A 27,970-nucleotide genomic window follows, 5' to 3' on the forward strand; every position below is an offset into this window, starting at 1 on the left:
CCACCCCTTGCGTTTATAGCTGCGTTTTTAGTCATAGAAACGCGGCTATATGCGTTTTTCATTGCGTTTTTAACATCTCATTGAATTCAATGGGTGAAAAACGCAGTGGAAAACGCAGAAATAATTGACATGCTGCGTTTTTGTGGTCACCACAAAAACGCAGCTAAAAAAAAACGCTGTGTGCGGACAGCACTTATGAAAACCCATTGACATTGCTGGGGAAGCAATGTCACTGCGTTTTCAGCACAAAAACGCGGTAAAAAACGCCGCTAAAAACGCGGCAAAAATGCCTAGTGCGCACAAGGCCTATGTGTGTGTGTGTATATGTGTGTGTGTGTATGTGTGTGTGTGTGTATGTGTGTGTGTGTATATGTGTGTGTGTGTGTGTGTGTATATATGTGTGTGTGTGTGTGTGTGTGTATATGTGTGTGTGTGTATATGTGTGTGTATAATGTGTATGTGTGTATAATGTGTGTGTGTGTATAATGTGTGTGTGTGTGTGTATAATGTGTGTGTGTGTGTGTATAATGTGTGTGTGTGTATATAATGTGTGTGTGTGTATATAATGTGTGTGTGTATATAATGTGTGTGTATATAATGTGTGTGTATATAATGTGTGTGTGTGTGTGTGTATATAATGTGTGTGTGTATAATGTGTGTGTGCGTGCGCTGTGTGCGCCTCTCTGCTGGGGCAATGACGTCACAGGTGGAAGTGAGAGGCTCCTCTCACAAGCAATGGTGGACTTTTAGTTCTGCGTTGAACGTGCCAGGGAGTATGGGATCAACCCCAGATTTGGATTTCGGCGGACCTGGATTATGGATGTCACAGGGAATTAAATTTGAAAATATGGCGTCTATTGTGTTCTAATTTCTATTTTTATGTCTTTTCAGGTTCAACTTTGGAGAACGTCGGGGGACATCTAAATGGATTACGGCGAACCATTAGCATTTTAATAATTTTGTTAATAAATTGGTCAACGAGGGATGGTATCGGGGTTTTTTTTGTCCTAATAAAAAGTATTACTTTCAAATAAAGGAATTCGTAATGGGGGTGTCTACTAGATGCCCACACATTACTAATACCAGGACTTGATGCTGCTGGCAATTCACAGCTGTTATCAACCCCATTTATTGCCCCGATTGCCACCGCACCAGGGCAACGGGAAGAGCTGGGTCCAGCGCCAGAATTGGAGCATCTATAAGATGCACCACTTCTGGGGCGGCTGCGGGCTGCTATTGTTAGGCTGGAAAGGGCCAAATAACCATGGCCTTTCCCACCCTAATAATATTAGTCCACAGTTGTCTGCTGTTCTTTAGCTGGTTATAGAAAAATGGGGTGGACCCAATGCCATTTTTTTTTTATTTTTTATTATAAAAGCGTGGGATCCCTTCGATTATTCATAACCCGCCAAAGCAGTTATCTGAGGGTTGCAGCCTCCAGCTGCTGCTGTTCCTGTGCTGTATATGAAAAATGGAGTGGGACCCTCATGTCCTTTTTTTTTTTTTTTTTTTTCATTTTTTCTTGCTCAATGAGTTGTATTTTTAATAAAAAATGAGTTTTACCATATAGTGAATGGTCAATATTCATATTCAATATTCATATTTGGTGAATACCAAAAAGCTGTTTAAGGACACAAGAAACAAAATTGTAGCTGTGCACAATGCTGGGAAGACTATGGCTATGTGCGCACGTTGCATACTAGCCCTGCAGAAATTTCTGCAGCGATCTGAAGAGCACACGTGCGCTTCAAATCGCTGCAGAAAATTTCCCTAGAAAAAAAAAAAAATGATTCCATGCACTCTGCCTGCAGCTCCTGCCCTAGACAGAGCAGGAGCTGCCGGCAAAGCGCACGAAAGAAGTGACATGTCACTTCTTAAAACGTGCGCTTCGGGCAGCAGCCGAAGCCCTGCGCTCTAAGACGCCACGTGCGCACGGCCCCTGCACAATCTCCAGAGATTATGCAGGGGACGCAGGACGCATGGAGTTACGCTGCGCTACAAAGCGCAGCATAACTGCATGAATTACGCACACGTGCGCACATAGCCTAAATCTGCAATAGGCAAGCAGCTTTGAAAAATGAAAACTACTGTGGGAGCAATAATAATAAAATAGAAGACATACAAGACCACTGAATCTCCCTTCTTCTGGTGCTCCACTCAAGATCTGATGGGTCGAAATGATTACAACAACGGTGTCCAAAAGTTAAAGAACCACAATGGGGAACCTAGTGAAAGACCCGCATACATTTTGGACCACCGTAACAAAGGCTACCATCAGTAACATCATCATCCATCATTATCCTCCTCCATCATTATCCTCCTCCTCCATCATCACTATCCTCCATCATCATTATCCTCCTCATTATCATCCTCCTCCATCACTATCCTCCATCATCATTATCCTCCTCCTCCTCATCATCATTATCATTATCCTCCTCCATCATCATTATCCTCATCCTCCATCATCATTATCCTCCTCCTCCATCATCATTATCCTCCATCATCATTATCCTCCTCATTATCATCCTCCTCCATCACTATCCTCCATCATCATTATCCTCCTCATCATCATTATCCTCCATCATCATTATCCTTCTCATTATCCTCCTCCTCCATCATTATCCTCCTCCATCATCATTATCCTCCTCTTCCTCCATCATCATTATCCTCCTCATTATCATCCTCCTCCATCACTATCCTCAATCATCATTATCCTCCTCCTCCTCCATCATCATTATCATTATCCTCCTCCATCATCATTATCCTCCTCCTCCATCATCATTATCCTCCTCCTCCATCATCATTATCCTCCATCATCATTATCCTCCTCATTATCATCCTCCTCCATCATTATCCTCCTCCTCCATCACTATCCTCCATCATCATTATCCTCCTCCATCATCATTATCCTCCTCATCATCATTATCCTCCATCATCATTATCCTTCTCATTATCCTCCTCCTCCATCACTATCCTCCATCATCATTATCCTCCATCATCATTATCCTCCTCAATATCCTCCTCCTCCATCATCACTATCCTCCATCATCATTATCCTCCTCCTCCTCCATCATCATTATCATTATCCTCCTCCATCATCATTATCCTCATCCTCCATCATCATTATCCTCCTCATTATCATCCTCCTCCATCATTATCCTCCTCCTCCATCACTATCCTCCATCATCATTATCCTCCTCCATCATCATTATCCTCCTCATCATCATTATCCTCCATCATCATTATCCTCCTCCATCATCATTATCCTCCTCATCATCATTATCCTCCATCATCATTATCCTTCTCATTATCCTCCTCCTCCATCATTATCCTCCTCCATCATCATTATCCTCCATCATCATTATTCTTTTCATTATCCTCCTCCTCCATCATTATCCTCCTCCATCATCATTATCCTCCATCATCATCCTCCTCATTATCATCCTCCTCCATCATTATCCTCCTCCTCCATCACTATCCTCCATCATCATTATCCTCCTCCATCATCATTATCCTCCTCATCATCATTATCCTCCATCATCATTATCCTTCTCATTATCCTCCTCCTCCATCATTATCCTCCTCCATCATCATTATCCTCCTCATTATCATTATCCTCCTCCTCCATCATCATTATCCTCCATCATCATTATCCTTCTCATTATCCTCCTCCTTCATTATCCTCCTCCTCCTCCATCATCATCATCCTCCATCATCATTATTATCCTCCTCCTCCTCATTATCCTACTCCATCATCATTATCATCCTCTTCCTCCTCCTCCTTCAAACATACCTGCAGGACAGTGAGATGAATCCTGCTGGTGGCATTTTCCTGTGGCGTCCCGTTGTCCTTCGCGGCTGCTGTCCTGGCCCGGTGTCCTGACGCGGCACGCCATCGTAGCTACAGCTGATCACGTCCTCCGGTCAGCTGTTCTGTCCTGTTCTAATCGCGCGCGCTCCCGCGGTCACAAGGTGCTGTGAAGAAACGAGGGCGCATGCGCCGCCCTCTCAGACAGCAAGTTGTGTAATGCGGGGGATTCAGAAACATGACGCCGGAGATAAGCGCTATGCGCAGAGGCCCACTCCGGCGCCATGTTTCTGAAGATTAGATATGTACATACAGCCAGAGGGAGGGAGGGTGGGAGGAACAGGCGGCGCGGGGGGGGGGGGGGTGGTGGCGGAGAATACGTGCATAACCCGCCCGGACATCAGGAGAGAGGGAGGAACAGGCTGGTGGGGGGGCGGGGAACTCCTGCATAACCCGCCCGGCCATCAGGAGAGAGGGAGGAACAGGCTGGTGGGGGGGCGGGTAACTCCTGCATAACCCGCCCGGACATCAGGAAAGAGGGAGGAACAGGCTGGTGGGGGGGCGGGAAACTCCTGCATAACCCGCCCGGACATTAACAGAGAGGTGCACACGTCAATCAAAAAGTGCACGAAATTTCAAACTTTATAAAGTTGTATTTCACTGCCTAAACACCCGAGCTGCACCCTAATGGTATGTACACACTGTGCATGATAGTGCCAGCACTGCACTGGCTGCAGCTTATACACGAAAATCCTGATGATTGGTTCCCTTTAATTAATTTGGCACATTTTATAACTGGCATCCTCCATCAAAAAAAGTTAATCCAGCCATGGTCTGGCATACATTTATTTTGTAATTTATGCCATCATTGTGGAGTAAATTCTGCTTAAATTGATGGCCGGGCTATGCCACACCCCAGCTCTGCACTCAAAGCTAGCTGGGACTGGTATAAAAAATGCTAAACCAGGCAACTGTGCCCTGTTTTTCTCAAGAAAGCACATATATCTTAAGAAACACAGTCCACAACACGTGACAACAGAACTAGGCTATGCGCTAAGTATTAATGCCTGATGTACATGTCACAGAGCGGCATTTATGCTTAGACTGTATCACTCATAAAAGTTTTACAGCATCAAAAATGAGGATCAACAATATTTTTTATTATTGATTTTCTCCATTATTAACACTAACTCAGTATTCTTATGATTACTCAGAAACAACAAAATAATGGGAATAATTGGATTGGGGGCGTATGTAGAGTAGCAGGACCTGTAAATATGGCCCTGGCTGAACTGTGGGGATTTTACGGGACTGTAGCAAAAAAGGTTACAAAGTACAGATTTCAGAATTGAAAAGTAAAATAGGAAAAATGCATTCATGAAGTCAAAAGCCACAATTTAGGTCATAATATGGTCTATTAATTATTACTAGAATAGTAATAAAATAGACGCTGGTGTAGTATGGCTCCCTTACTTTTGTTGCGAGCTGTTGGGCTCCAGGAGGTGTAGGCTAGCAAATTCCAGATTCCAGTCAAACGTCTCCAAGACTTTGTGGCACTCCACTCGGGTCTTCAGTCCGAGACCGAACAGCTGCTCAACCTACAAAGCAAGAGGTTTGTGTGAACATCATATACAAAAGATCACTGTCAAATTAATACTACAGTGCCATTTTCAATGATCCAGAGAAGGGGATAATGGCTGCCTCTAACTTGCCATATTATGTCAGCAACAGGGAAATTAGACTGTGAAGTCCATTAGGGAAAGGTGATGTGAGTGATGTTGCCGTCCACCAAATAAAAGAAACATTTATTTTAAAGCTAAGCTGTCAGGACTTTTCTGCTGTGATTGCTTTTTGCATTCAGTGTGTATTCTGGCTAGGCTGAGAACACTTGTTGCAATGCACTGCCAGAGAGGAGAAGTCCAAAGTATACATACGATGTGGTTCCCTCCGCCCTCACGTCACTGATTGAGCGTTCCCCTACTTCTATGCATATGACGAAAGCAACTGGAGAGTATACACAAGACTCCTATCAGAAGTGTGGGGAAGGTCCCCTTCAAATAACTTATTTCATAAGTAAATTAAAAGATACGGCCTCATGTGTTGGCATTTACATTATATACAGACATCACTGACAGTTATGAGGGAGATGGACACAATAGGGGTGGTACGGAAAATTATTGCTTTATTCATACATCTATGCAAAATATTTACAGTGGAACCTCGGTTAATGAGTAACCCAGTTAGCGAGTATTCCGCTTAACAAGCAAGGATTGCTGTAAATTTGTAACTCACTTTACGAGCAAGCTTTGCCGTACAAGCAAAATACTCACCGCACACACTTCCGGTTCCGTACATCCACCGCGCTCTGACACGCTCTTACTGTCCGCACAAACACACACACACACACACACACGCACGCACATACACATATTATTCTCACCTTACCTTCCATACCATCGCCGGCCTCACGGTTCATGTAGTTCGCCGCTACAGGATGTGTATCAATAACCATCGCGATGAGGAAGGAACTTCCGCTGTCAGCCGCTACTCAAAGAGAGCGCGCTGACCAATCAGAGGCAAGCGGCTCTGGCAACGGAAGTTCCTCCATCGTCGTGATGGTTACCTGATACACATACTCTACCGGCGAACTACAAGATCCAGGAGGCCTGCGATGGAACGGAAGGTAAGGTAACCATAATATGTGTGTGTAGGATAAATACTTCTTATGCCATAAAGAGAAATTGGCAGCACTCTGCGGTTGTCAAACAAATCTTGCTTTATTTTTTCTTGCAGACAGGTGAAACAGACATGAGGGTGCAGGGGGAGCGGAGCACAAGGACGACGGTACCGTTTCGCACCACAGGGGGTGCTTTCACGGATCCATAGGTAGGTATGGACCCGTGAAAGCACCCCCTGTGGTGCGAAACGGTACAGTCGTCCTTGTGCTCCGCTCCCCCTGCACCCTCATGTCTGTTTCACCTGTCTGCAAGAAAAAATAAAGCAAGATTTGTTTGACAACCGCAGAGTGCTGCCAATTTCTCTTTATGGCAAAAGAAGTATTTATCCTGGCACTTTGGCAACAGCACCACGGTCAGTCACTTCATCCTATGCACTCAGTTGTTTTTTCTGCAGCAAGTCCATGTGAGTATTAGCAGCTGAGGCTGCCTCTCAGAACACCCACGTGGCTGGCTCTAAACAGAACAGAGCCGAAAAGGACTTTGCTACAACAGCCTTACAGAGCGGTAAGCGGTGCAGTGCACCTTTTTCCTTTCTATATGTGTGTGTGCGTGCCTGTTTGTGTGTGTTTGTGCGAGTTTGTACGCACAATAGGGGATCAGGATGGGACATTTAACAAGTTGTGGAACGAATTGTCAGCATTGCAATGATTTCCTATGGGAACTCTTGCTTTGCTAGACGAGTAACTTGGTTAACAAACACAGTCCCAGAACGGATTGTCTCGTTAACCAAGGTTCCACTGTATTAATTTCTGTCAATAAAATATTAGCCTACAGAGCTAGAGAAGATTTACCTCATATCAGACCCAGAAGCTTATAACATCTGCCCTGATAATTGCAGACATAGGGTCATACCGTCACAGAAGCAAAAAATAGTTCAATACTTTAGAAAATATTATATACACACACATACAATGCTGAGCATAAATGAGTACACCCCCTTTGACAGTAAGATTTTAATCAAGATCTCACTAAACACAAGAATTCAACATTTTGACTGAGATTCATAGAACATTTTTTAACCAAACTTTACTCAAATTATTTTATGCAAAAATGAATGTACCCACATCAAAAGCTACTACATCTAGTATTTTACAAAGAAAATCCTACAAGAATAAATAGCCAAAAAATAAGAAACAGTTAAATCTTTGAGACATTTTTTTTTATAAAAGAAAAAGCTAAAAATAAAAACCACATGAAAGGCATAAACCAAAAAACATTCCTTTCATAAGCTTCCTATTTATAAGCACGTGTGCATCAGTCAATGTTCACATATATTCAACAATTGTCCACTAGAGGTCATCGGTGCATTAGGCTATTTCTATATAACCCCCCTTAGGATCATATAGCGATCTCTTTTCTAGCCTATATATGGTCTGAGCTGTACTACTACTTTCTAACTATCTTACGGAATTGTGCAATACCCTTTCCCTTTCAGCCTAAATGTACGAGGCACATTTTTTATCCTAAATATATGAATGTATGTATGTATTTGGGATTGTGCAATATTCTCTCAGTGTATGAATTAAGCTTCTGTAATATACAATTTGTTTATGCAGTTCTCTTGTTGGAATATACTAATAATACGATTTTGTGTTGTAAATCAGCCAAATATTCTGTACCCTTATATTTCTTCTATGCACCGGTGACCTCTAGTGGACAATTGTTGAATATACAGTATGTGAACACTGATGTGATGCACACGTGCTTATAAATAGGAAGCTTATGAAAGGAATGTTTTTGGCTTATAGCCTTCATGTTGTTTTTAGTTTTTCCTTTTTCTTTTCTAAAAGAAAAAATGTCTCAATAAAGATTTAACTGTTTCTTATTTTTTGGCTATTTACTCTATTCTTGTAAGAATTTTTGTGATTTAAGAGTTAAGGGTGCTTTACACGCTGCGACATCGCTAACAATAGCTAGCAATGTCGTGCGCGATAGCACCCGCCCACGTCGCTGTTTCGTCATGGGGGTGATCGCTGCCATAGCGAACGGCCCTTTAAGGGGGCGGTTCGTGCGGTGTCACAGCGACATCACTAAGCGGCCGCCCAATAGCAGAGAAGGGGCGGAGATGAGCGGCCGGAACATGCCGCCCACCTCCTTCCTTCCTTCTTTTCCGGTGGACGCAGGTAAGGAGATGCTTGTCGTTCCTGCAGTGTCACACACAGCGATGTAAGATGCCGCAGGAACGACGGACAACCAGCGGCATGCACCACCAACGATATTATGAAAAGAAGAGACGTGTCAACGATCAACGACTTTTGACGTTTTTGTGATCGTTGATCGTCGCTCCTAGCTGTCACACGGTGCGATGTTGCTAACGACGCCGGATGTGCGTCACAAACACCGTGACCCCGACGATATATCGTTAGCGATGTTGCAGCGTGTAAAGCACCCTTTAGGTTAAGTTAACACATCAGTTTTTTGCCATCAGGCACAATCCGGCGTGTGCCTGATGCAACGGATCCGTCGCGGATTGTATAAAAACTGATGCGACGAATCCAGCAAAAAACGGATTTGTTTTATTTTTTTTTGTGTTTTTTTTTTTTCTTTTTCATGCCGAGAGAGAGAAAGAGAGAGACCATCATCCCCGCACACACCCCGGCACTACCACCCCCATCATCCCTGCACACACCCAGGCACTACTGCCCCTATCACCGCACACACGCAAGCACTACAACCCCTATCATCACCGCACACACCCCGGCACTACCGCACCCATCATCATCCCCGCACACACCACGGCACTACCGCTCCCATCATCCCAACAAACACCCAGGCACTACCGCACCCATCATCATCCCCGCACACACCTAGGCACTACCGCACTCATCATCATCATCCCCACACACACCGCGGCACTACCGCACTCATCATCATCCCCGCACACACGGAAGCACTACATGAGTGAAGTCTCAGGTGACAGCGCGGCTCAATTCAGTTGCTGCGTGGAGCTGACACAGAGCGGTCGTGCTCTACAGCGCTCCCTGTCAGCTTCATGTAGCAGAGCTGAAAGCGTCGTGTGGATTAAGTCGGATCTGGATGGGTGTTTGGGGATTAATAAAGTGGTAAATTAGGGGGGGGGGCTTGTCTTTTATTCCAAATAAAGGATTTTTTATTGTGTGTATTTATTTACTTTCACTTACAGGTTAATCATGGAAGGTATCTCAGGGAGACGCCTGCCATGATTAACCTAGGACTTTAGGACTTAGTGGCAGCTATAACCTGCCATTTAACTCCTTATTAGGCTATGTGTCCACGTTGCTTTGTACCTGCTTTTTACCTGCTTTTTTGCTGCTTTTTCAACTGCAGCGTTTAATGCCAAAATGGATGTGTTTTGCTTTTCAAGCAAAGTCTATGGGAATTTGGGTTTCTTGTGCCCACTATGCAGTTCAAACTGCAGCCTTTTTCTGGCAGAAATTTGGGCAAAAACTCTGCTTTGCAGTTCAAAACGCAAATGGCAAAAACAATTGACATGTCAATTGTTTTTGCCATTTGGGTTTTGCACTGCAAAGCTGAGTTTTTGTCCAAAGTTCTACAACAAAAAGGCTGCAGTTTGAACTGCATAGTGGGCACAAGAAACCCAAATTCCCATAGACTTTGCTTGAAAAGCAGAACACATCCATTTCGGCATTAAACGCTGCAGTTGAAAAAGCAGCAAAAAAGCAGGTAAAAAGCAACGTGGACACATAGCCTTACCTAGATTGCCACCGCACCAGGGCAATTCGGGATGAGCCGGGTAGAGTCCCGGGACTGTCGCATCTAATGCATGCGGCAATACCGGGCGGCTGCTGGCTGATATGTTTAGGCTGGGGAGCTCCCCATCCTGAGAATACCAGCCATCAGCTGTGTGGCTTTACCTTGGCTATATCAATATTGGGGGGGACCGCACACAGTTTTTTTAAAAAATTATTTATTTATTTTACTGGACTATATAGACCCGCCCACCGGTGGCTGGGATTGGTTGCAGGGAGACAGCTGTCGCTCAGCGTGGGAGCGTGTCTGACTGCAACCAATCATAGGCGCTGGTGGGTGGGGGAAGCAGGGAATACGTAATAGAATAATGAGTGGCCAGCATTTTCAAGAGGAGAAGCCACCAGAGCAGTGTGACAGCTGTGCAGCACCGCGGCCGTGATCGGTGAATATAAAGGAGGGAGGGAGAGACTGACCGACAGAGAGAGAGAGAGAGACTGACGGACCGACCGACAGAGAGAGACAGACTAGTTACACACCGTCTGGGCATGCCCAGAAACAAAAAACGGAAATCGGCGCTGGATGACGACGAATCCGGCGCCCATAGCCTTCTATTCTAAAAAAAAAGCCGTACGGCGCCGGATTCGGCGCGATACGTTTTTTCTCCGGAAACAAAAAACGTTCCCTTCAACGTTCCATCCGGCTGCCGGACGAGCAAAAAAAAAAAAAAGCCGGATGGAACGCAAGGCCATTCGGTAGAATCCGGCGCTAATAGAAGTCTATGGGGGGAAAAAAGCATCCGGCGGCATCAGACACCGAATGCGTTTTTTCATGTTTTTGCCGGATTGTGCCTGATGGCCAAATACTGATGTGTAAACGCAGCCTTAGCCGCTATATATTTTCTGGTTATTCATCGGTTGTACATCTAGTATTTTGTATGAACTCCATAATTCTTAAGTTGGCTACATCTATCCGTTTCCATTCTTCAAGAATGACCTCTTAACACCTTCCTGACCCATGATGTACTGGTACGCGTTGTGTACTTCCCTCATGTGCCTAACAGCAGCGGGCAGATCAGAGATCCGCCAACAGCTGTAAACTATTTACATTCCACTGTAAATCCATCACAGCGGGATGTAACATGTGCCGGCAGAAAGCGCAACATTCCTCACTCCCATCGACGGCCCTGTGATGTGATCGCAGTGCATCGATTGGTTGTCATGGCAGCCGGGAGGGGGGGTCAGCTGATGACCCCTGTCACTATCATGATGAAATTCCTGTGAATGCTGGCGTTCATAGGAAGTTATCATTTCTACTGTACACAGCCGTACACCACTCTGTACAGCATAAGCCATCGAAGTTCAAATCACCTCCCTTTGGCCCCATCGAAAATAAGACAATAAAAAATAACAAAAAATACACATTTTCCATATATCAAGATATAAAATAATCTGATCAGAAGAGGGCGTAACGAGAAAATAAGTCAAAACGGCAGAATTATGCTTTCATGGCCACTGCAACATTGCAATAAAATGCAACAAGGGCGATCAAAACATCATATGTACAAGAAAATTATATTTGTAAAAATGTCAGCTCAGAACGCAAAAAATAAGCCATTACACAGCCCAATTTTTTTACATATCTGATTTTTTTTTCACCACTTAAAATTTTAAAAAAACTATATCTACAAATTCATACTGACCTGATGCATCATACTGCCATGTCAGTTTTACCATACAGTGAACATGATAAATAAAAAACAATTGCAGAATTGCACTTTTTTATTTTGCAATTTCACCGCACTTGGAATTTTTCCTGTTTTCCAGTACAGTAAGTGGTAAAATTAAAGGGAATCTGTCACCATATCTGACCTATCTAAACTATTAATACGGCCATACAGGTTATAGGATGTTGAAAATAAGCATACCTGTCTGCCTCATATCAGAAGCCTTGTTGTAGATAAATAATTTTTTATCACTTTACATAAATGAGCTCTTCCAGGCTATGGGGCGGATGCTGCCTGGAAGATAACTCCACCTCCAGAGCTTATTTTAAATAAAAGGGGCATTACCAAGTGTAGTGTGTGATGTCCGCACTTTGCGCTCACTGCAGAGCTGTATGTGATTGTAACTGACACATCTGCAGGTTCCTCTCAGCTTCCATCTCACAGGCAGACAGGAAAGAAAGCGAGAAAGTGAGCACTAAGACATGTGAAACGCGCGTTGGGTGATTCTTTGTCAGTCCCACTGCAGGTATAATTATTGAGCCATGTGTTTTTATGCATTTGCAAACTACTATATATGCCTATATTATAATTGGTACTTTTTGTAACTTTGTTACCGTTCATCTAGTCCCGCAGGGGGCTGATTTACTTGCTATATTTTTACTATGGCTCCCCGGTTTACAACGTAATATAGGCACGCTAGCCTTGATTGTTATCTATACCTTATAGGGATCCTGCCATTTTTTGACATTGTATTTTTACAATTAATTCTGACCATTACTCTGTATTGTATTGTTTGCATAGCCAGTCTATATCTATGCTCTTCATTAATGTTTTTGTACGGTCATCAGTTTTTAAGTGTTTCTAACAAAAGTATATATTTTATTAATTTTAAGTCCACTTCATGTTCTCTTTTTGTTATATCTTGCTTTGGTGGACATATGCATTGTATAAAACTACATTGGGTTGTTTTTCCCTTGATATGTGAGAACTTGGATTGATGGATTTTCTGTATTTAAGGGTTGCAATAAACAGAGCTGAGGGAGCTGCAAAAAATTGTGTTTGCAAGAAGACAAATTTCATTTCTCCTGTTCCGTGCGTTCCATAGCCTGGAAGATCTGATTTACATAAAGTGATAAAAGATGATTTATCCGCAACAAAGCCTCTGATATGAGACATACAGGTATGACATATTTCAGCATTCTATAACCTGTATGCCCATATTAATAGTTTAGATAAGTCAAAGTTGGACAGATTCCCTTTAAAAGTTTCTTTCAAATGCACAACTCGTCCCGCAAAAACAAACCCTCATACGTCTATGTTGACAGAAAAATAAAATAGTTATGGCTCTTGGAAGAAGGGGAGAAAAAAAATGAAATTTAAAAATTGCCGGGTGGTGAAGGGGTTAAAGCTCAGATGCTGGATGGAGAGTGATGACAATCTGACCCTTCAGATTTCCCCATAGTGTTCGGGTGGGTTCAGATCAGGACATATTTGGCCATGAAATCATTTTCATCCTGTTCTACAAAAATCTTACAGGGACCTTAAATGAGTGTTTTGGAACATTGGAAAAGTGCACGTCTACCAAGGGCACGAAGTGATGGTAGCATCTTCTCTTTCAATATAGAGCAGAACATTTGTGAATTCATAATACCATGAATAAAATATAGCTCCCCGACACCAGCAGCGCTCATGCAGCCCCAGATAAAGACACTACCTTCATTCACCATATCTCACTGTAGACACTGCATTTTTCTTTGTATTCCTCATGTTTGTGATGCCATACAGTTTTGAAGAGATCAGTTCCACAAACATTTATCTTGGTCTCATCACTTCAGAAAATAGAATCACAGTAGTCCTCATATTTTTCTCAGCATGGGCCCTGGCAAATTGTAGGCAGGCTTTTTGTACATGAGCTTTCAGAGAGGCTTTCTTCATAGATGACACCCATGGAAGTCATTGTGTCAGGAAATACCCTGGTTTGGCTTTCTAATTCTTTCGCTAACTGCAGTAAACTTGCAGGCTGATTTTCTTCAACTCTTCTCATCTGAAGATGCCCTTGTTTTGGTGTTAAGCTCCGTGGTCGGCATGGACGTCTCTGTGAGATGATTGCAATTTCTTCTTTTTACATTTTTGTATCACTTTTGATACAGTATTCTGACTAATAAGTAAAGCTTTGCTTATCTTCTTGTAGACTACACCTTTCTTGTGTAGAGAAATCATTATTATGTCTGCTGGATACCTGTGTAACGAATAGACTTACCTGTGGTTGAATTCTTGTTAATTAGTATTCTGTAGTTTCTGTAGTCTCCTAAGGCTAGGTTCACATTTCCGTTGTTTTGCATCAGTCACATGTGTTGCTTGACGCTTGTGACTGATGCATTGTACATGACATGATGACAAGAATTAGAATTAATTGTCAGACTCCGTTATAAAAGAGAACGATCAGCTGATCGCTCTCATTAGCCGGCCGGCTTTTGAGAGCGAACAGATGATCTCCCGGTGGCCGGCTAATGAGAGCGATCATCTGATCATTCACAGCAGCCGGCCGCTGGATGATCAGCTGATCGCTCACAGCAGCCGGCCGCCGGATGATCAGCTGATCGCTCACAGCAGCCGGCCACTGGGTGATCGGCTGATTGTTCGGCCACCGAGAATGTGTGCGGGGGGCGGAGTTCGGGGTGGGTGGAGCCGAGTGGGACCATGGCGCTGAGGACGTCAGTGCCGGGGACTGCATGGCTGAGGACAGGTGAGTGTGTGTGTGTGTGTGTGTGTGTGTGTGTGTACATGCGGAGTGCGGGAGGAAGCGGAGAAGTGTCGGGCTCCCTGCACACGTAAACAGGGTAAATATCGGATAACTAAGCAAAGCACTTTGCTTAGTAACCCGATGTGTACCCTGGTTACGTGTGCAGGGAGCCAGAGAGCATGCGCAGCGAAAGCCAACAGATTGCGCTGCTCAAAAAACGTTACACTCTGCGTTCCTGCCGCCCGACAGTCAGTCGTTCCACGAATGATCAGTCGGGGGAGGATGCAACGCAGCGTCATCAGTCACAATCCGCCGCTCATACAAGTCTATGGGAACAATGGAATCCGCCAAACGGATTCCACTGTTTACCAGAGCCGCGGATTGTGACTGATAAAAATTGACGGAAATGTGAACCTAGCCTAAGACATTCATTGTGGTGTACTCATATTTTCAACATAGTCTTTAATTAATTTGATTTAATATATCCACAACGGAAAGGCAAAATAATAATAATAAAATATTGGATTCCACTATTACATTGTGTAGCTAGTTCAACATGAGAAATGTGTGACAGGTCTTCTATAAGGCCCATGCCACCCCAGAACTGATGTAATAGGTTACACACAGCATTATGATTACAATCACCTGACCATTTTTTTCAGCTGAAGCTTGTGTGATTTCAGCCTTAGGAAACATGGCCAGTAGGTTTTATCATACAGGTTGTGAGTAATACCTTTAGGTACTGGATGGCTTTCTGGACATTCCAGCCATGGTTCTGCAGAGCTGTCTGGCATTCTTCTGTCGTCACACCATGTACTGTGTCCTGAACCTGAAAAAAGAAAAGACTTCTGAAGTTCTATCACAAAAAGTTTTAATCCCCTTAAAAATAAATAATTGATAATACATTGGTGCATTTGGTACCACTTATTAGTAAGGACAGAATATCTATTCATTTGATGTCTGTGAATGTCCCAAACTACACAAACTGTGGCTTGCTAAGGAGCTAAACAAATTGATATCAATTAGCATCAGTCACCTAAACCATCATCCACTGACTTCAAAAGAACATGATTGTATCTCACTAAAGCAGAACTAAAAGAGAATCGGTCATCAGAATTATGTTAAAATAAAGGTGTGGCCATAATGGCACTGTTAGGGCTCGTGCGCACGTTGTGTTGTGTCACTATAGAAAATTCTGTAGTGATTTGACAGGTCATGTGCGATTGAAATCGCTGCAGAAACACTGTGTAATGGATGCAGTGTGTCTGCAGAATAGATGCCGATTTCTTGCGCTCGGGATGCTGCCTCTCCCATAGACAGAGTGGGAGCAGCATCCAAAGTGCACGGAATAAGTGACATGCTGCATTTTTGAGCGCAGCGATTTGGATCAAAATTTCAGCATGCAAATCGCTGCAATGTCAAACGCAATGTGCGGATGGACTATGCATAATCTTCATAGATGGTGCTGGGGACGCAGGATGCATGCATTTACAATGCAGTGCTAGACGCAGCGTAACTGCATGAAATTACACAACGTGCGCACATAGCCTTATACTGATTCACTATATCTCTTCAGTGAAGAAGTCCAAATCCTGGTTGTTGTTTAATCACCATTAAAGTTTGCCTTTCCTAAGCTTTCGGCACACTGGGGTGGGACTGTGGGTAGGGTCTTTCACCCCACCCAAGCACCTCCACTGCCTGCACAGTGCACCAAAAGCTTAGGAAAGCTAAACTAATAATGACTAACCCTCAACCAGCATGTGGATTTATTTACTACTGAATCAGTGTAACAGAGCCATTACAGACTTTATTTTAACATGCATAATCCTGATGACAGGTTCTCTTAAAGGGAATCTCACCAGGTTTTTACTCCCCCATCTGAAGTAGCATAATGTAGAGAAAGAGATCGATTCCAGCGGTGTCATTTACTGAGATGTTTGCTGTCATTTTAAAAAAATCTATGTTTTCTCTTCTGCAGACCTAGCAGCAGTTATACAGAGCTCGTGATTATGCTGGACTACCTGCAGCATGCCAAGTAGTCCTCTAATGATAATCTACTACTGATTATACAGGGATTTTATCAAAACTACACTAAGCAGCCGAGTAAGTGACATTGCTGGAATCAGGATCTCTGCCGCTACATTATGTTGTTCTCAGATTAGAGGGCAAAAACCTGGTGACAGATTCCCTTTAATAAAGCATATTGATGTACAAGGATTTCTCAATTTTTTCCTTTTTTTTGTACTGCCAAAAAACTCCACCCAAGTGAATTATTATTCTACAATACAATACTGAGGTTGAAGTGGAAGAGTGGTAACAAAAAAGTAATCATGCTTTTCATTTTTATTTCATAAATAATAGTACACATGGTAATGAACTAATTTGCAATAAGTTTTATCTGTGAAATTTGCTTCTTTCTCTTGCTAGATTGATCTTTCATTCTCAGTTTATATATAAAATGTATAAAATCTGTATTCAGTGAAGACAGATCTCCTCATTACGGATGACAGTTGTTGCTTTAACATTCTATAGAGACAATCTGCTGCAAGTTCACGAAATGGCATCTCCTATCTCAGTATTCACTGAAAACAGAGTGTACTCGTGACCTGAGCATTTAGAGAATAAAACATCAGTCCTGGTGGAGAAGGAAGCGGATTTCCCTTCCCCTAAAAAAAGCATAAAGATTCTTATTTTCACATGTTCTATTGATTTCTAAAACTAATAAAAATAGAGTAGAAAAAAGAGAATTTTGTTACTTACCGTAAATTCTTTTTCTTATAGTTCCGTCATGGGAGACCCAGACCATCGGTGTATAGCTTCTGCCTCCGGAGGACACACAAAGTACTACACTCAAAACGTGTAGCTCCTCCCTCCTAGCATATACACCCCCTGCTAGCCAGTCCTAGCCAGTTTAGTGCAAAAGCTGAAGGAGGACATCCACCCACAAGTAGAGACAGAGTAAAACCCGGAACAACCGGAACCTCTGTCTACAACAACAACAGCCGGTGAAGACACACGGAACAAGAAACCTGCCAACAGGCAACAGGGAGGGTGCTGGGTCTCCCATGACGGAACTATAAGAAAAAGAATTTACGGTAAGTAACAAAATTCTCTTTTTCTTTATCGTTCCTATGGGAGACCCAGACCATGGGACGTTCTAAAGCAGTCCATGGGTGGGAATAAACAGACAAACTGAGAAGCAGGCGAAACCTAACTTCACAAATGGGCGACAGACGCCTGAAAGATGCGTCTGCCCAAGCCCGCGTCTGCCAAAGCATGAGCATGCCTTGGGTAGTGCTTCGAAAAAGTATGCAGACTAATCCGAGTGGCAGTCTGACAGACCTGCTGAGCCGTAGCCTGGTGCCTGAAAGCCCAAAAGGCACCGACAGCTCTGATCAAGTGTGCCCTGATCCCCGGCGGGGAAGGCACTTGAGTACACTTGTAGGCATCGGAAAAGGCCGACCTAAGCCAACGAACCAGGGTCGGCTTAGATGCCGAGAGACCGCTACGCTGACTAGTGGTCAGCACCAGAGAGAGGTGCACCGCCTAATAACGGCGGTGCGAGACACATAGATCCGGAGCGCCCGCACCAGATCCAGGATATGCAACGCTTTTTCAAAGCGATGAACAGGAGCCGGACAAAAGGAAGGCAGGAAAAATGCCCCGGTTAAGGTGGAAGCAGCAACCACCTTAGGGAGAAAGTCCGGAGTCGGACGGAGACCACCTTGTCTTGATGAAAAAAAAACAAAAAAGGGGGTGACTCCGAAGAGAGTGCAGCCAAAACAGAGACTCTCTGGCGGGAAATTATGGCCACTAGAAAGACTACTTTCTGTGAAAGATGAAACAAAGAAACCTCCCTAAGAGGCTCAAAGGGGGGTTTCCGGAAACCGTGAGGACCGGATTAAGGTCCCAGGGCTCCATAGGCCGCCGGTAAGGCGGAATGATGTGAGATGCGCCCTTGAAGGAGCGCACCGGAGCCAGCCAGACGATACGCCGCTGGCACACACTGACAGAGCCGAGACCTGTCCCTTAATGAGGGATAGTCCTAGCTGTGGACCGGACTGTGGAAGGGACAGGAGGGTCGGCAAAGCCAAAAAGGCCAAAGGACACTTTGGAGTTCGAGTCATAGTGGAGATGACTTCAGGAGGGATACCAGAAGTCGTCAAGATCCAGGACTCAAGAGCCACGCCGTCAATCTGAGAGTCCAGAATTCTGGCGGAAAAAACGGACCTTTTGAGAGAAGGTCTGGACGGTCCGGAAGATGCCATGGCAACACTACGGACAGATGGAGCAGGTCAGGGTACCAAGCTTGCCTGGGTCAGTCTGGAGTATGAGAATGACCCGACGGCCCTCTTTACTGATCTTGCGCAGGACTCTGGACCAGAGCTAGAGGGTGAAACACGTAAGAGAGACGAAGCTGGGACCAAACATGAACCAGTGCGTCTGCCGCAAAACCTGAGGATCGTGGACCACGGTTGGACAGCTGAAATAGTCTGCCTCGCAGTTTTCACGTCTAGGATGTGGGCTGCGGATACGGTGGACTAGGAGTCCCTCGTCCACTGAAGAATGCGTTGAGCCGCCAACATTGCCAGGCTGCTGAGTGTCCCGCCCTGGAAGTTGATGTAGGTAAACGCAGTCACGTTGTCCGACTGGCCTCGAATGTGCCTAGCCGCCAACAGATGGTGAAAGGCTTAGAGATCTAGAAATACAGCTCTGATTTCCAGCACATTGATCCAGAGGGCTGATTCGGACAGAGTCCAAGCGCCCTGCGCTCCACGGTGGAGATATACTGCTCCCAAGGCGGATAGACTAGCATCCTGGTGAGGATCACCCGGGACGGGGCCAGGAAGGAGCGTCCCTGAGACAGAGTGGCCGAAGCCACCACTGAAACGAGCCCCTGGTCTGTGGCGAAGCCACCACCCCGTGGAAGGAGGAAGTTCGCTTGTACAGCGGAAAATATCCAGCTTCAGAGGACGCAGGAGAAACTGGGCAAGGGAATCGCTTCCATTGACGCCACCATCTGACCAGTACCTGTATTCGGTGCCTGATAGAACGACGTCGACCGCCAGCGGAGGGACTACTGTTTGACTAAGGGCAGCTTCACAAGTGCCGACAGAGCCTCGAATTGCGTCCCTGGGAACGGGAACTTCTGGTTCGAAGTCAGAGTGGACTTGGACAGAATGACAAGCCACCCGAATTGGTTAGAATGGCGAGAGTGAGCGAAGCACTCTGCTAAGAGTCTGCACTGGATGAAGCCCCGACAAGAAGACCGTCCAGGGCAAAAGATCACTGCCAATCCCTAGAAGTGCAGGACCCTAATCACAGCTGACCCAACCTTGAGAATACTCGAGGGGCCGTGGCTAACCCCAAGGGAAGAGCCACGAATTGGACCACTCCGATTGCAAAACGTAGCCAACGCTGGTGTGAAACTGCGATTGGCACCTGCAGATAGGCATCTCTGATGCCGATGGATGCTAGGGAATCTCCTTGGGTTATTGATTGATCCGGTGAAAAACACACGGAACAAGACCGAGACTCCATGTGAAAACGCCACACCTGAACATGCTTGAAAAGCTTAAGATCCAGGTCGGAAGGCACCGCCCTCTTTGGGGACTAGGAATAGATTTAAGCAGAAATCTCAGAACCGTTCCCAGTCGGGAACCGGTACAATTACTCCATTGGCCTGAAAGAATGCCACGGCCTGTGAGAAGGCGGCGGCCTTGGAGCCGGGGGGAGTTGACAGAAAAAATCTGTTTGGCGGGTGGATAGAATTCTATCCTGTAGCCATGGGAGATATAATCCCGCACCCACTGAACGGAGACGTGTTAAAACCATACGTCGCCAAGTGGGAGAGCCTGCCACCGACCAAGGACGTTGTTGGCGTGGCTAGATAGCTCGGAGGAAGCTGACTCAGTGGCAGTATCTCCTGCGGTTTTCTGAAGACACAGCTTCGAGCGCCATTTGGGTTTATGAACCTTGGCCGAGCTAGTGGACGAGGCCGAGGGCTTAGAGAACGATCAGATGGAGGAACGAAAAAAAAAAAAAAACGAAACCTCAACTGATTCCTGCCCTGGACAGGTTTCCTGGTTTAGGTTTGTGGCATGGAAGAACTCCTCCCGCCAAGAGCTTCCTTAATTTCATCCAGTTGGTTCCGAAGAGACTGGTCCCAACAAAAGGGAGCCCAGCAAGGAACTTCTATAGAAGCATCTGCCTTCCATTTCCGAAGCCACAGGAGCCTGCGGATAGCGAGGAAAGTAGCCGAGGCCACCGCAGTGCGGTGTCCAGCATGGCAGACATGGCATAGGAAGAAAAGACTGAAGTCTGGAAGTTCAGGCAACCATTTCGGGCATAGAGTCCCTGTGAGGGAATGCATCTCCTCTAGAGAAGCAGAGAAGGCTACAAAAAAACCCGCACTGCTGTAAAGCTGAGGAGAACGAAGCTCCTGCCGCCCCCATACAGATTTGGCCAGAAGGACAACCTGGCGGACCGCAAAACCTTAAGTGAGGAGCCATCAGCCACTGACATAACGGTCCGGGCTGAGCCACCTTTGGTGAATGAGCCCACTCCTTGACCACCACTGGTGGAAAGGGAAAAACAGTCCTCAGAACCACGCTTCATGGGAAGCGACTGTCAGAGCGGACCCTGGGCTTGGTCACAGTGGCCTGAAAACTGGAGTGGTTAAGGAACACACTTTGTGTTCTCCTAGGCAAGGTAACTCCGGCGGATTGAGGTCCAGTACAAAATTAATGTACAGTGGGATCCTTATAGAGGTGCCGTCAGCCACTGATACAACTATCCGGGCTGAAAGTCTAGACACCGGAGGGACCACCCTTGGCGAATGAGCTCACTCCTTGACCCCCTCTGATGGGAGGGGGAAACAGTCATCAGAACCCCGCTTTGGGGTCTGACAGGACAGGCTGTGGGCTTGGACACAGTGGGCTGAAAACTGGAGTGGTTAAGGAACACACTCCTTGTCCTGTTTAAGGTATACTGATGCCTTTCTGCCAGCGGGGAATACTCCCCTGATACAGGCGGATGGAGGTCCAGTACAAGTATAATGGACGCAATCCAATCATTAGCATCTGCGTCACCTACGGACAGATCAATGGTACATAAAGTAGCGTCCGAGCCCCTGGTAGAGACATCCTCCTCGTCCAGTGAGTCAGCTCGTGAATCAGAGCTGCGGGACGGGGAAGGACAGGGGACCCTGCGTCTCCATGTCAGGGGGACGGGGTCTGAGACCAGAAGGAGAGTCCTCAGTGAGCTTTGCTGAGCGAGCTGTAGCAGAAAACGCCCTGAGAAGGGGGCTAATGCATGCTCAGCAGATTCCGGGACAGCCGACCCCTGGAAAGAGCGGATTCTAGCCAAACCAGGGGTCAGCCACCGAAGCCGGAGCAGCTGGAGGGACCACTGATGAGCCTCCAGGCTGAGGGGCCACTGTGTTTATGAGCTCGGTACAGCCGTACGAGACTACATGCAGTGCATAATAAAAACAGCCTTGCAGCCTTGCTCTGATGTGAGACATGCTGCAGAGGTGGGGGCTCTGTCCTAGAATGGCCCCCAGCATATATAAACAGATAAAATAAGCAGCTGCACAAACAGAGGTTGTGGCTGCCAGATCGTTTAAACAGACATTTCTGTGCCCTCCAGTCCCTCAGCCCAGGCCCCCACTACACAAACATAAAACACACTCTCCCCAATAAATAAAGTATAAAGGACCCCTGGAAAGACCACTTTCTGTGGTAATAACGTCTCATATACTTAGCTTGTGAGACGCAGGTTGCCAGGTCCCTGGGGGGTGATCGCTCCGTCCAGCAGGATCCTGAAAAAGGGCTGCGGATGGAGACCGGTCTCCTGCAAAGCAGTGAGAACCGTGTTGGCTCCCACTTCAAGCCAGAGCCCCAGGGGATGGTGAAGGAGCGCGGTATGAGAAGGCTCCAGCCTTGGAAAATCAACCTTAACAGCACCGCCGACACAGTGGGGTGAGAAGGGACATGCCGGGAGTCCAGCTGGACCCGCTTTTCTTCCAAATCTTTGACCTCCTGAAACACAAAGCATTGAACTGGCTAGGACTGGCTAGCAGGGGGTGTATATGCTAGGAGGGAGGAGCTACACGTTTTGAGTGTAGTACTTTGTGTGTCCTCCGGAGGCAGAAGCTATACACCCATGGTCTGGGTCTCCCATAGGAACGATAAAGAAACTTTGCTGTACATCTGTATTAGAAAATAAGATGCAAGAGAAGAAAAGACGCGAAAACTGCCAAAAGGCCTTAGAGGGAATCAGTCAGCAAGATTTTGCAATTTAATCCTTAATGTATCATAATATAGGGCACAAGAGCCTGATTCCAGGGATGTGTCACTTATTAAAGCAAACCTGTCACCAGTTTTTTGCCCTATAAGCCGCAGCCACCACCAGTGGGCTCTTATATACAGTATTCTAACATGCTGTATATAAGAGCCCGGCCGCTGTGTAAAACATAAAAAACACTTTATAATACTCTCCTAAACCAGTCGCTGTGGTGGATGTGGGTCAAATGGGCATCTTCGTCCTCCAGTGCCGGCGCCGCCTCTTTCGGCCATCTTTGTTGCCGCCTCTGTTGTCCTTCTGAAGCCGCGGTGCATGATGCATCCGACGTCATCCACACTCGCCGGCTTTCAGGTCCTGAGCAGGCGCACTTTGATCTGCCCTGAGAAGGGCAGATCAAAGTATTGTAGTGCACATACGTGGGACCGGAGTGTGTGTATGACGTAGACACGTCATGCACACAGGCTTCAGAAGGAGGACGATGATAGCCGAAAGAGGAGGCGCCGGCACCGGAGGACGAAGACGTCTATTTGAGCCACATCCACCGCAGCGACCGGCTTAGGTGAGTATTATAAAGTGTTTTTTATGTTCTACACAGCGGCCTGGGCTCTTATATACAGCATGTTAGAATACTGTATATAAGAGCCCACTGGTGGTGGCCACAGCTTATAGGGCAAAAAACTGTTGACAGGTTCCCTTTAAGCTGTGTATTGTAGTTTCAATACAGTTGTTTTTTTATCAGGTGGGAATTAACACTGCCTGACTAAGGCTGTGTGCGTACGCATGCATTTTTCCTACGTTTTGGTTGCTTTTCAAACTGCATGTGAAAATGCATGCGTTGTGTGTCCCCAGCAAAGTCTATGAGAAGTCAGCAAATTCCATGCGCACGTTGCTTTTTGAAACACAGCGTTTTGGATGCCAAATATTTGACAAAATCGATGCGTTTCAAAGAGCAGCATGTCACTTCTTTTGTGCGTTTTGGTTGCATTTTCCACCCACTCTCTCTCTCTGTGTGGGAGCGCACTGTCAAAAATACATCCAGAACGCATACAAAATGCATCCACAACGCAGCATTTTGGATGCATTTTTTTAGGCACACGCAGTGTTTACTGCTGTCAAACACTGCATTTTATTTCTCAACCAGAATGCATATGTACGCACATACCCTGACACTAAAGCTGGGTTCACACTAAGCGATAGCGACAACGACGTCGCTGTTACGTCACCATTTTCGGTGACGTAACAGCGACCTTGTAAGTCGCTGTTATGATCGCTGCTTAGCTGTCAAACACAGCAGAAGCAGCGATCATAACGTCGCTGTGCTACATGTGCAGAGAGCAGGGAGCCGCGCTTAGCGCTGGCTCCTTGCTCTCCTAGGTACAGTACACATCGGGTTAATTACCCGATGCGTACTGCAGCCACATGTGCACAGAGCAGGAGCCGGCACTGGCAGCAAGAGCGGAGGCTGGTAACGAAGGTAAATATCGGGTAACCAGGGAAAGGTCTTCCCTTGGTTACCTGATGTTTACGCTGGTTACAGCTTTCCGCAGCTGCCAGTGCCGGCTCCTGCTCGCTTCATTTCGTCGCTCTCTCGCTGTCACACACAGCGATGTGTGTGTCACAGCGGGAGAGTGACGACCAAAAAATGAAGCTGGACATTCAGCAACGACCGGCGACCTCACAGCAGGGGCCAGGTCGTTGCTGGATGTCACACACAGCGACAGCGAGGGGACGTCGCTGCAACGTCACAGAAAATGGTGACGTTGCAGCGACGTCGTTGTCGCTGTGTGTGACACCAGCTTAATGAGCAGAGCAGTCAGGCTATTCTGTGTAATACATATGTATGCAGGTATGCAATTCATTATTCACATGTTCAAATTAGCAAGTAGCATTTTTCATTGTATATTCCAATATTTGTCCATATGCTTGAGGCATTATACCATTATCTAAGTTTGATGTGCAGCCTTATCCGTATATAATATTCTGTGTAATACCACCCCCACCACTGATTAGCAGCTTGTTGACAGTTCACGGTGTACACTGGAAGCTGCCAATCAGGGGTGATAGCGGGGTTAAAGTACAGAAGTGGAACCTCTGGTACATAAGATAAAGCAAGTATTCAATGAAAACTGCACCAAGCAGCCCATTCTTGCTATGCTGCTCTCGGATTACATAGCAAAAAACATGCTGACTGATTCCTTTTAACCCATTCACCACCCAGGGATTTTCCGTTTTTTCCTCCCCTTTTTCCAAGAGCCATGTGTTTTATTTTTCTGGCAATGTGGTCAAGAGGGCTTGTTTTTTTTTGTGGGATGAGTTGTACTTTTGAATGCCGCCATTCATTCTGCACCATATTGTACTGGAAAATGGGGGGGGGGGGGAATCCAAATTTGGTGAAATTGCATCAAAAAAAAAGAAGCAATTCCACATTGTTTTTTTTTATTTACCATCTGCACTACATGGTAAAACTGACCAGGCAATATGATTCCCCAGGTCAGTATGGGTTTGTAGGTCCGGAAAACCTAAAGTTTGTTGTTCTTTTTTATTTAACTGGTGCAAAAAAAGAAGGGAATTTTGTTACTTACCGTAAATTCCTTTTCTTCTAGCTCTTATTGGGAGACCCAGACGATTGGGGTATAGCTACTGCCCTCCGGAGGCCACACAAAGCACTACACTAAAAAGTGCAAGGCCCCTCCCCCTCTGGCTATACCCCCCCGTGGTATCACGGGTTCTCCAGTTTTAGTGCCAAAGCAAGAAGGAGGAAGCCAATAACTGGTTTAAACAAATTAACTCCGAATAACGTCGGAGAACTGAAAAACCGTTCAACATGAACAACATGTGTACCCGCAAACAACCAAGAAATCCCGAAGGACAACAGGGCGGGTGCTGGGTCTCCCAATAAGAGCTAGAAGAAAAGGAATTTACGGTAAGTAACAAAATTCCCTTCTTCTTCAGCGCTCTATTGGGAGACCCAGACGATTGGGACGTCCAAAAGCTGTCCCTGGGTGGGTAAAGAGATACCTCATGTTAGAGCTGCAAAACAGCCCTCCCCTACGGGGATGTCACTGCCGCCTGCAGGACTCTTCTACCTAAGCTGGCATCCGCCGAAGCATAGGTATGCACCTGATAATGTTTGGTGAAGTGTGCAGACTCGACCAGGTAGCTGCCTGGCACACCTGTTGAGCCGAAGCCTGGTGTCGTAGCGCCCAGGACGCACTCACGGCTCTGGTTGAATGGGCTTTCAGCCCTGAAAGAACCGGAAGCCCTGCAAAACGGTAGGCTTCCAGAATTGGTTCTTTGATCCATCGAGCCAGGATGGCTTTAGAAGCCTGCAACCTCTTGCGCGTACCAGCGACAAGAGCATCGGAACGGCGTACGGGCGCCGTGCGTGAAATGTAGATTCTGAGTGCTCTCACCAGATCTAGCAAACGTAAATCATTCTCATACCGGTGAACCGGATGAGTGCAAAAGGACGGTAAGGAGATATCCTGATTAAGATGAAATGAGGATACTACCTTAGGGAGAAACTCCGGAATGATGCGCAGCACTACCTTGTCCTGGTGAAACACCAGGAAGGGAGCCTTGGATGACAGAGCTGCCAGCTCAGACACTCGCCGAAGCGATGTGATCGCAACGAGAAACGCCACCTTCTGTGACAGGCGAGAAAAGGAAACTTCCTTCAGAGGCTCGAAAGGCGGCTTCTGGAGAGCAACTAGAACCCTGTTCAGATCCCATGGATCCAACGGCCGCTTGTACGGGGGTACGATATGACAAACCCCCTACGGGAACGTGCGCACCTTAGAAAGACGTGCTAGACGCTTCTGAAAAAACACGGATAGTGCTGAGACTTGCCCTTTGAGGGAGTCTAGCGACAAGCCCTTTTCTAACTCCTATTGTAGGAAGGAAAGAAAGATAGGCAATGCAAATGGCCAGGGAGACACTCCCTGAGTAGAGCACCAGATTAAGAAAAACTTTCCACGTTCTGTGGTAGATCTTAGCAGACGTGGGCTTCCTAGCCTGTCTCATGGTGGCAACGACCCCTTGGGATAATCCTGAAGACGCTAGGATCCAGGACACACAAGCCACACAGTCAGGTTCAGGGCCGCAGAATTCCGATGGAGAAAACGGCCCTTGAGACAGTAAGTCTGGTCGGTCTGGTAGTGACCCCGGTCGGCCGACCGTGAGATGCCACAGATCCGGGTACCACGATCTCCTCGGCCAGTCTGGTGCGACGAGTATGACGCGGCTGCAATCGGATCTGATTTTTGCGCAGTACTCTGGGCAAGAGTGCCAGAGGTGGAAACACATATGTGAGCCGGAACTGCGACCAATCTTGCACTAAGGCGTCTGCCGCCAGAGCTCTGTGATCGCGCGATCGTGCCATAAATGCCGGGACCTTGTTGGTGTGCCGAGACGCCATTAGGTCGACGTCCGGCCCCCCCCCCAGCGGCAACAGATTTCCTGAAACACGTCCGGGTGAAGGGACCATTCCCCCGCGTCCATGCCCTGGCGACTGAGGAAGCCTGCTTCCCAGTTTTCTACGCCCGGGATGTGAACTGCGGATATGGTGGATGCTGTGTCCTCCACCCACATGAGGATTCGCCGGACTTCCTGGAAGGCTGCTGACTGCGTGTCCCTCCTTGGTGGTTGATGTATGCCACCGCTGTGGAGATGTCCGACTGGATTCGGATCTGCTCCCTTCTAGCCACTTTTGGAAAGCTAATAGGGTAAGATACCCTGCCCCGATTTCCAGCACATCGAACTGAAGGGTGGACTCCTGCTGAGTCCACGTCCCCTGAGCCATGTGGCGGAGACAAACTGCTCCCCACCCTGACAGACTCGTATCTGTCGTGACCACTGCCCAGGATGGGGGCTATGGCAATGAGGTGGGAATAAGCCACTATTGCAGAGAGTCCTCGGCCGTCAGGGAAAGGGAGACTTCCCGTCCAGGGAGGTTGACTGCC

At 46.3% G+C, this 27,970-nt stretch overlaps 1 protein-coding gene across 7 annotated transcripts in view; it reads right to left on the minus strand.

The window, feature by feature from the left end:
• TNK2 (tyrosine kinase non receptor 2) overlaps nt 1-27,970 on the minus strand; it is a 337,552-nt gene that overhangs the window by 10,829 nt on the left and 298,753 nt on the right. For all 7 annotated transcript variants that reach the window (XM_075340441.1, XM_075340440.1, XM_075340439.1 and 4 more), the window contains 2 exons: nt 15,436-15,531; nt 5,282-5,406 (listed from right to left, as the gene is read on the minus strand). In XM_075340441.1, coding sequence (XP_075196556.1) covers nt 5,282-5,406; nt 15,436-15,531 — 221 coding nt within the window. The remainder of the gene's footprint in view (nt 1-5,281; nt 5,407-15,435; nt 15,532-27,970) is intronic.

The sequence above is a fragment of the Anomaloglossus baeobatrachus genome, chromosome 3 (genome assembly GCF_048569485.1).
Source record: "Anomaloglossus baeobatrachus isolate aAnoBae1 chromosome 3, aAnoBae1.hap1, whole genome shotgun sequence".
In the NCBI taxonomy this organism is placed as follows: Eukaryota; Metazoa; Chordata; class Amphibia; order Anura; family Aromobatidae; genus Anomaloglossus; species Anomaloglossus baeobatrachus.